The sequence below is a fragment of the Notolepis coatsorum genome (genome assembly GCF_963971535.1).
Source record: "Notolepis coatsorum genome assembly, chromosome: 17".
Taxonomy (NCBI): domain Eukaryota; kingdom Metazoa; phylum Chordata; class Actinopteri; order Aulopiformes; family Paralepididae; genus Notolepis; species Notolepis coatsorum.
The window spans coordinates 103,497,171-103,507,733 of NC_140181.1; the positions used below are offsets into that span (position 1 = coordinate 103,497,171).

Genomic DNA, 10,563 nt, shown 5'->3' on the forward strand with positions numbered 1-10,563 from the left:
AAAAAAACAATAATCAAAAAGTATTGGTGTAATTAACCATTACACTGATTAGAGTAATTAAGAGCAATACAAATAAAAATAAAAAAAAGATGAAGATTCCATGCTTTACCTCAAATGCTCTCAGGGAGGCGCTATCCAGAAAGATAATTGTAATTATATAAACACTCATATCATAGATTCATAGTGTCTGTCCTACTCCCTGCTCGACATTATTTATTATTATTTACTGCCATTCTATGGTTAGCCGGATGGGGGCAGCCTACTCTACAAATTGGGAGAACTCTTGAAATAATAACAAGCTATCACTTAGCAAGAGATATTTCGACCCCCCCATACACCAACACACACACACCGAATAAAACTAATATATATATAATATTTATTTTTACAAAATTCATAGTTTTATTTACAACAAAAAAATCCATACAGCTGCAGACAATATCTTCAATGACATCACACCAAGCCCTGGTCCCTGTCTGAGCAGCTGCAAACACCTGTGCATTGATCAAAGTCAGCCCCCTCCCGTTTGGAACCCGATGATTGATTGAAAACTGTATTAACAGATTGCAGAATGGGTACAATACAGTACGGCTCAATACATACAATTGTTAAGGGGATGCAGACCAGAGAAAGACGTTTGTCTTGTTTACATCAGGGTCCCCCATTTTCAATTCATAATGAACCTCAGTGAGGTTAGTACAAGCGCCTGTATAGGTGCCAAGAATGCACGGCGGGTCTCTAGCGTTTCCCCTGACATCATTGAACCCACTGAATGGTTGACGTGGGGCCAGTCCACGTGCACCAAGAAATACAGTTGTAGTGTCACATGGTGTGTAGATATTACTTTAGAGGCCCTCACACACCAGTCCAATAACACATCTGGAGGGAAAGGTTGTAAGAAGATTGTTTCATGTTAAAGCAGGCCAACACAGACTAGTATTTGATTTGATTTTTATTTGGAAATGACAAACACATCATAAAAACAAATGATCATAACCAATTTGTATTCCTGAGGATGTCACCTAAAAGCATTCATTAAAACACTTCGAAGACATAAAAACATAAAAATTAAAACACAGCACTTAATAGCCTACTAGGAAGATTCAGTCCCCTGTCTACTCTAGCCCTGGAATCTGATTTTCTGCCCTATGGCTGCTAATGGTTTAGCTTAAGCTGTTTTACTCTTTTATCTACTGGTAATAGTTTTACTTCTTTTCTTTCTATCGGTCCTATATGTGTCCTGAGAGGGGCGTTTAACATGTATCTACACACATTGTTCTGTGCAACCTGCAGTTTATTTTTTAGCTTTTGGGAAAGACCACTATACCATGCAGAACAATCACAATCGAAATGATACTGGATGATGCAACTAATTATTTTTTTTACTTTAAGGTTTAGATCACGTGTATATCTATATAGAAATTTTACTTTCTTTGCGACTTTGGATAGGACTGTCACTGCGATTTCTTCTCTGGAGACAGACTGGTCAAGAGTGATTCCTAGATATTTCACACTTGTTTTGGACTCTATGATGTTCCCTTCACACTGTATTGTGATCGTTTTCCTTTTCCTGAGCTTCATTTGAGTTCCAAATAAAATAGACTGTCTTTCCTAAACGCAATGAGAGTTTGTTATCTATCAGCCAGTCCTTAACTAGGGTCAGTTCTCTACGGAGAGTTACCTCGATGTTGTTTGGGTCTTTTCCTGATACAAGTAATGTGGAGTCGTCTGCATAGATCATTGTCCTACAGGATACTGCTGCTGGCATGTCATTAATATACACTAAGATTAATAAAGGACCCAAAATGGAACCCTGTGGTACTCCACATGTAATTTCCCCGACTGTTGATAGAGCCTCTCCTACTTTGCACACCTGTTCTCTATTAGATAGCTATGATCTGAACCAGTTCACTGATATTTCATTTAGTCCGATACATTTTTGTTTCATCAAGAGTATAGTGTGATCCACGGTGTCAAATGCTTGAGTAGTTGCCTTTCAGTAGCCTAATTTAAAGTAGATATTAAAGCAGATATGTTGACCAGAACCAAGCATTTCACTGTAATGTTATGCGACAAATAAAACACAACTTTTTCCAGTGACTGACAGTACTAAAAAGGAGCAGAACTTTTCTGGATGAACAGAACCATAATTTAGGATTATTACCAGTAGGGATGTCCTGATCGCATTTTTTTGCTCCCGATCCGATCCCGATCATGTGATTTTGAGTATCTGCCGATACCGATCTTTCCCGATCTGATCTTTCACATTAGTAACCAATTTGACGCATTTTTGTCAGAAACTGGCGAAGTGAGACAAGCCCCTCTGTTGCCTCAATAGCCCCAGTCGAGCGCAGCGGCTCACATTACAAATAGCCCCAGTCGAGCGCAGCGGCTCACATTACAAATAGCCCCAGTCGAGCGCAGCGGCTCACATTACATTCACCCTGAGCCCCTGAGAATGTGCTTCATACGAGAAACATTCAAAGTTTCAATCCGTTTGCACATTAGTATACATTCAGTGTTCGACCTACGTAATGATTTGCTCCATTTTGGTCTGAAACGCAGACAATAATCCTCACAAAGCGAATGTTGACGTTATCCAGGTGAACGTTCTTCATTCAAGCGAGGTATTGCAATCAATACAGCTGTTTGGCAAAGCACCAGCCGCCGAGTCCCCCGTCCCTTTGCTCGCTCGAGTCACATAACGTGACATATTAGATCGGTCGTGTTGAACGCAGCTCTGTTCTTTCCTCCACGCGGAACGTCCGCCTTGCGACCTGCACCTGCCGGTGTTGCGGGAGCGACCTGCACCTGCCGGTGTTGCGGGAGCGATGCGTTGTGAGGTCTGCTCTTTTCGGCACAGGTCACTGTCGTGCGACGGTGTAAATCAAAGGAAATGCGTTTGTTTTGGCAAATTCTTCTGCTCTGTGCGACAATAAATAAATGAATGATGATATGTAATTTAAAACCAAAACTAAGGCCTCAGTATGAGTTTAAGATGTGAACATGGTCATGTTTGTTGAATAAAATAAAAAATGTAAAAAAAAATGTAGCCTACTCCCGATTTTTTTCTTCGATCCCCATCTTCTGAAAATCATGTGATCGGCCCCCGATCGGGACATCCCTAATTACCAGCTTTGACATATATGAATGTAGTGTTTGCCGTGTATGCAGTTACCATGGTAATCTTGCTGGCTGAGGTATGATCAGTGAGATTACTATCTGTTACATACCTGTATATACAAGCTCCTATCCAGCTATGTCTTATCGAGGACAATCTGTTCATATATACATCATCTACACTCACCAGTGAACAGAATATTGTGATTATTACCGTGAAAAGGTAGCTTATACGGACCGCAAATACCGTACCAACAGCAAACGGGTGGATAATAGGAATATGTGTCAATCGTCTCTGCATCCTGGCTGATAATAGCTTATCTGTACTGTTGTAAACGGATATTACATGTACAAAAAACAACTCAAAAACAGAATACTTTACATACACTATCACAAATAATAACAAGATACTGATGTGCATGTGTAATAAGCTAAAAATATTTTTTTTCAAGGTAAAAATAACAACTGATTTGGTACTGTAAGCTCCCCCCTCTGATGGAACAGTCCAGGGGGCGGGTGTGGGTGGCGTCACAATCCGTGGGCAATCTGTGCATGTGCAATAGGTACTTAAAAATGGGCTTTTTCTCTGCCAATTTCGTTCTGATCGATTAGGAATGGGTCGCACCGTGTTCAGGAGATTCAGGCGCATACAAGTCTATTGGATCATGTCTCCAGCCCCCCCCCACAGCCGTAGCTGCACTTACATCACGGCTCTCATCCACATTCATTCATTTGCTCCCCCCGCTATCTCCTCCCCGATTCGGAAGTGCAGTGGTCTATATTCTCCAACCGTTGAGTTCACAGAATGACCTCTATGTCATAAGCGATTATTAGCGGTGGTGGGAGGCTCTCGGTCCTCTCGTCTTCCTCTTCACGTCCTTCATCCTCCTCCACGCGAGAATTGGTGAACCACTTGCCGCGTGTAAAGTTGAGATTTTTCCTCACCTGAAGGAAAGTCGACGTGAGATTCACGGGTATACATATGCGACGACGTGTGGGTTTAGGACGTGGTGGCACACGGGTCAAAGACGGGCGTGAGGGGCCTGGAGGCGAGAGGGCACTGTTCTGAGGTCCTGGGAACTGTAATAAGCGTGTGGGGTACTGGGGCGGCGGGCCACCGGTGGTACCAGTGGGGTACGGGGGCGGATGTCCACCGGGTTGGGACGAACAGCCCGGGTACAGAGGAGGGGGCAGGTGGGGTCGGGGGAAGATTCCAGGGGGTGGAAGCAGGGGCGCAGGGGGGTTCCACGGCGAGGGTCCGCCGGGCATCAAAGGTGTGAGGGTCTGGGCCGTTGGCGGGGGTGGGGGCAGCGGGGTGGGGGTTCTCCGCGTGTCGTCGGTCACCGCAGAACTCTGCTCCGTCCCATACCACGTCCTGCGGGGGGAAAGCCTTTTGGCGAAGTTGTGGACCCGCTTGTGTTTCACAAACAGCGGGTAAGTGGAGAAGTGCCTTCGGCACATCGGCTCTTCACATTTAAACCACCCGGATGACGGGACACAGCCTGGCGGGAGCACGGCGGGACGGATGTGCGGCTTTGCTGGGGCTGGCGAGGTGGCGTTTGTCTCGGACGCTTTTTCCGTTTTATTCGTTTCATTGGCAGCTTGCTTAGCCATCTTCATAACTTTATATGATATCTTCACTTCCTGGAGCAAAACAAACACACAAGGAGGTACAATATCTTTAAACGTCTATAAATAACATTTCTTTATACAAGGGGAAAACAAAAACACGCTCAATGTCCTAATTGATGTAATGTGAGAAGGACACAATAATAGACTTGATGATTACAGGAAGAAAGACGGTCAGGTTTTAAACTGTGTGGGGGACCCAGGTTTTAAACTGTGTGGGGGACCCAGGTTTTAAACTGTGTGGGGGACCCAGGTTTTAAACTGTGTGGGGGACCCAGGTTTTAAACTGTGTGGGGGACCCAGGTTTTAAACTGTGTGGGGGACCCAGGTTTTAAACTGTGTGGGGGACCCAGGTTTTAAACTGTGTGGGGGACCCAGGTTTTAAACTGTGTGGAGGACCCAGGTTTTAAACTGTGTGGAGGACCCAGGTTTTAAACTGTGTGGAGGACCCAGGTTTTAAACTGTGTGGGGGACCCAGGTTTTAAACTGTGCGGAGGACCCAGGTTTTAAACTGTGTGGGGGACCCAGGTTTTAAACTGTGTGGGGGACCCAGGTTTTAAACTGTGTGGGGGACCCAGGCCTGTAGGTATCAAACAGGAGGAAAGACTGTCAGGTTTCAAACTGTGTGGGTATCAAACAGGAGGAAAGACTGTCAGGTTTCAAACTGTGTGGGTATCAAACAGGAGGAAACACTGTCAGGTTTTAAACTGTGTGGGTATCAAACAGGAGGAAACACTGTCAGGTTTTAAACTGTGTGGGTATCAAACAGGAGGAAACACTGTCAGGTTTTAAACTGTGTGGGTATCAAACAGGAGGAAAGACTGTCAGGTTTTAAACTGTGTGGGTATCAAACTAGAAAGACTGTCTAAACTGTTTAAACAGCAATTCAGAACTACACTATTGCACTATTTTGCTGCTCTTCTATATATATTTTTTTACTATATATTTAGTCTATTTTCCTTTTTTTGCAGCTGTGAAGCACTTTGAGTTTGAGCTGCAATTCTCTTATGAAAGGTGCTATACAAATAAAGTGTATTATTATTATTATTACTACTACGGTGTTGTGCCCCTTGCCCTTAACTCATTCCCCGCCAACGACGAGTATACTCGTTATTGGGCGCCAATCGTTGACCGCCAACAACGAGTATACTCGTTATTTGATGGTTATTTATTTTATTCTATATATATATATATATATATATGTATATATATATATATATATATTAAGGCTGTCAAATATATCGCGTTAATATCGCGTTAACTCCCGATTCTATTAAAGCCACAATTTTTTTTAACTCAAGATTAACTAAAAAAAAAAAAAAAAAAAAAAAAAGTTTTACTAGACTTCACTCAGGTGTATTATTGATGCTCTCATTGATACTATGTTTGTTTCTGAAGTGTGTGTGTGTGTGTGTGTGTGTGTGTGTGTGTGTGTGTGTGTGTGTGTGTGTGTGTGTGTGTGTGTGTGTGTGTGTGTGTGTGTGTGAGATATAGAGAGAGAGGGGGGTGAGAGAGATGAGGAAGGGGCAAAAGAGAAAAAGATCTGGGAGAGTGTGTGTGTGAGGGAGAGAGGGGGGTGTGTGATTAATCAGCCCTTGTGTGGGTGAATGTAACAAGTTCCTAACGTTTTCTTTCCCCTATTATTTCATGCACACTTTATTCATTGTTTTAAATTATTATTTTCTTTTAAGTTATTTTGTGCATCACTCTGTTTTGAATTTGATGCAAATTTGCAATGCATGAGGGTCATCCTTTTGTATTAAATGGCTGCACAAAGCAAGCATTTGTTGACTCGCATGTTGATAAGAGTATTAAAACTTGGAACTTGAAAAAGATCTGTTTAAGGTAAAAAAAAATTAAAAATAAAAATGCGATTAATTTGCGATTAATCGTGAGTTAACTATGGACAATCATGCGATTAATCGAGTTAAATATTTTAATCGTTTGACAGCACTAATATATATATTTTTTAATCTTTTTCCCCCTTCTTTTTTCCCGTTTTTCTCCCCTCCCAATGTTAGTCGTTATGCCAATTCCCAATCCCCTTCCTGGTCGTTGCAAACTCTACCCCCTACCATCGGTCCGGGAGGGCGGAGACTATCACATGCTTCCTCCGACACATGTGTACCCAGCCCACCGCTTCTTTTCACCTGACAGCGCGGACTCTCACTGGGAGAGTGTAACGTGTGGAAGGTCACACTACCTCTCCTAGATCCTTCCCTTGCTGTGCAGGCGCCCCGACCGAACTGTAGGAGTCGCTGTTTACAACGACCACGACCCACCCTCGCCGGGTTTCCCACCCGCTAACACTGCCAATTGTGTTAGTATGGACGGTTGGCCAACCCGGAAGCACCACAGCTGGATTCGATCCCACTGTCTCTGTGGTGGTAGACAGACGCTTAGTCGGCTGCGCTACCCGGCCGCTATTCTATATTTCTATTCATTACAGGCACACAGACTCGGGGTTAACATGGGGAATCATCCTGAGAATGCCAAAGTGCAATACCGGCCGCATCACGCTAGACGGCGGTATCGAGCACCCTGTGTAACCTTGTATCTTGGCCTGTGGGACGGCCAAATGTCTCGGGTTTAATTTTTCCTTGTCGGGCGAGGCGAACGGTTCTCTCGGTTCCATTGAAGCGTGTCAAATATCCCCGATCCATATGTTATGGTGGATCATGCCGTGGACCAAATGGACATTGGATATACCAGATGGCGATCAAACAATTGGAATATTATTTTTGGAATACTCCCGATCACAGGTAAGGACAATTTGACGTCAATTTTAGCTTGATCCTGCAATGCTTTTATACCGATCGGGCTGATAAGCGTTTTTAGTGTTCAATACTAGGGGTGTAACGATGCAACCTCACAACGATTAATTTCGATTACGATTATTCAGGCAACGATTCAATGCATCATGAAATCTCTTCATTTGACCACGATTCGATTAGATACATTTTCGAAAAGTTTTCTATCAGTTAATTCCCCAAACATTTTTGAATACACAAATGTTGCTGGGGGAACTGATTCACTCAGCATGAATGGACTATAGGTAAAAAAAAATAAAAAAAAAAAAAGATTTTATTTTTATTTCGATTAATTTCGATTATAATCTATTCTAACATTTTCAAATCGATGCAGTTGAATCGTTGCATTTCGATTAATCGATGCATCGTTACACCCCTATTTAATACGAATGCCGTTACTGACATTCAAATAATCAGAAACGACCCCCCCCCCCCTTTCATTCATTCATGATGGAACATAATACCTATGATATAGATTTGATTTCAGAATAATAGCGTGTACAGTAGGGATGTGCATCTCCATCACTGAGGCCGATGCGATGCGCATCTCGATACGGTGCCAACGATACGATACATTAACGATACATTTGAAGCACCGGGTGATGCGATACGATTCACCCCTGTTGAGATACGATACGATACGATTCGATACGATTTGATTCAACATAATGCGATTCGGGGCGATACGATGCGATTCAACACGATGCAAAATAATGATACACTGGATTTGGTTGCATTCCTTATATGCAGCTTATATTATTAAAAATAAAATAATCTACTGTAAGACAATTTATATAAAAGAGAGAGAGAGCGTTTGAGCGTTCTGATGTTCCGTAGCTAACCACAACATGATGGCATTTTGTCAACACAGTTGGAACCTGGAGGAAGCGATATTGCCAATAAATGTGAAGTTATCTTTGAACCTGTTGTCAAGCGTCGTCAATATACCACCCCATTTCCTCACTAATGGAACTGGTGTTTGCGGAGTCACGTTAGTTAGTTAGATAGTTTAATAGTTAGATAGTTTAACACCTAAGGGATATAATTCGATTGAATTTTCGCCTAGACAATTTAGCTTGTTTTGCCTTTAACAGGCTCAGGAAATGTCCTGTGAGTAAGTGCTTCTAACCCTTTTTCCAGGACAACATACATTTTCAATATCTGGCAGTCATTCAACATTACTGTATGTTATAAGAGTGTGATATCAGTTTAAATGAAGGAAAAACATAAAAACGGAATTTGATTTAAGAGCTTTTTAGTATGAAAAAAAAAACATTCTACATGTGAGGTTGATTTAACAATTTCAAATTGAACATTGAAGTGTGAAATATTATGTACAATAAACATTATCAGCCTGGGTCTCTTACTTTGTGAAATACAGCACACACTATGCAAATAATACAGGCGTTTTTGGAGAGAAAAATAGAAAATATATACAAATAGAGAGAGTCCAACGACTCTAACCTCACATGACTCTACCTCGTGCTCGGGTGGTAATCCCCGTAGCAGGGCATCTCCAGCACCCATGCGGCCTCTCTCTCGTCCGCTCTCTCGTCCGCTCTCTCTCTCAACAACTTCATCTTCATCAGACGACTCACTGAGAGAATAGAGAGTAATGATCAGCTAGTAGACATTGAACTAGGTAGGTAGACAGGCATACACACAGACAACTTACACATGCAGACATAAGAAAATAAAGGAGATGAATATCTATTCTCTCTCTTACTGCACACACACAGTGATTCCTGTAGTATTGTTTTATTGGTGTGGTGTGTGCACATTAGGCTAGATCAATGCTAGAACATGTATACTACAGTAAAAACTTACCAGAGGAATCCCTGACACACACACACACACAAACATATTATGCGCGCACAGAAAGAGCTAACTTACCTTTCTTCTGACGTCTCACTGCTGTCATCCTCCGTACTGTCGTCGAACAATAACATGAAGTCAGTTGATAAAAACCACGACGGTGTCTTCTTTCTAGAAGACCTCCTCGACATCTCGAAGGTGAAATGGTGACTTCTTTTCAACAAAATCGCCAAACTATCTATCTAACTATCCAAACTATCTCAAACAACTCTCTCACTCTGCTGCCTCTCTGCACACTTCACTGAAAACAAGCTTCCCGGCACAAAGACGCAATTACCATTACCGTAATGGCAGCTGTTTTTCTGAAAGAGCAATTTCCCAGTGTTCAGCCACACTTTGAATTTTTTCAATGGCGCAAACCGTTTCTGTGCTACGGTAATTGAAACCCGAGACGCTCGTTTAGGCGCTTAGGTGCTAAAGGATTAGTGTTAGCTGAACGGCTAACGTTAGCCAGTTGGTCAATTCAATTCTCCGTTTGTTGATAACTGTGACGCGGCTCTCGCCTTCCGTAGTAGCGAAGCAAAGATAGTCTCTGCTGTGTGCTGTGCTGACAGAAGTGGATGAGAGGAAATTATACGAATGAATCGGTTTTGACCGATGCAAAGACGCTGACAACAGATGCATCGCGAGTTCAACCTGAATTGTAGCCGATGCGCATTTTTCCCACCGGTGCACTCGCATCGTGAATGTTTATGCCGGTGCACTGATGCGAATCGGTGAATCTTAACATCACTAGTGTACAGGCAAGAAACGACAACGTCTATAGTGGAATTGACGTATACGGCTATAACTCAGCATTTCGGGAATTACCCTAGACCGCTCTAAAACCATACTTATATTCACCACGGTATAACACGGGAACGTATGGATGGAAAAATGTATTCTTTTTCCACATATTGAACGATAGATAGGTGATGTCAAATGGGCCATAGTATTGTATCCATAGCTATAATATAGAATATAGTTATAGCTCTACAAACAAGGTGATCTTTTAAAGCGTGGCAATGCTAGAGCGGGGCTAATCCCCGGCAGTCAATGGGTTAAGCGTGGTCCTGCTCCATGAGAACATACGGAGGTCTTCACCGTCGCCGCTGAAGCCGAGGGCGACGTTCTCGTCTGCTGCTGTTCA

At 42.7% G+C, this 10,563-nt stretch overlaps 1 protein-coding gene across 1 annotated transcript; it reads right to left on the reverse strand.

The window, feature by feature from the left end:
- Positions 1-3,918: 3,918 nt before the first annotated feature.
- On the reverse strand, positions 3,919-9,565 carry LOC311244197 (uncharacterized protein; the record flags this gene model as incomplete). The annotated part of the gene is made up of 3 exons (XM_084333604.1): positions 3,919-4,764; positions 9,039-9,156; positions 9,453-9,565. The coding sequence occupies 3 exons, from the start codon at positions 9,563-9,565 to the stop codon at positions 3,919-3,921; spliced, it is 1,077 nt and encodes a 358-aa protein (XP_084189730.1).
- Between the last annotated feature and the right edge of the window lie 998 nt (positions 9,566-10,563).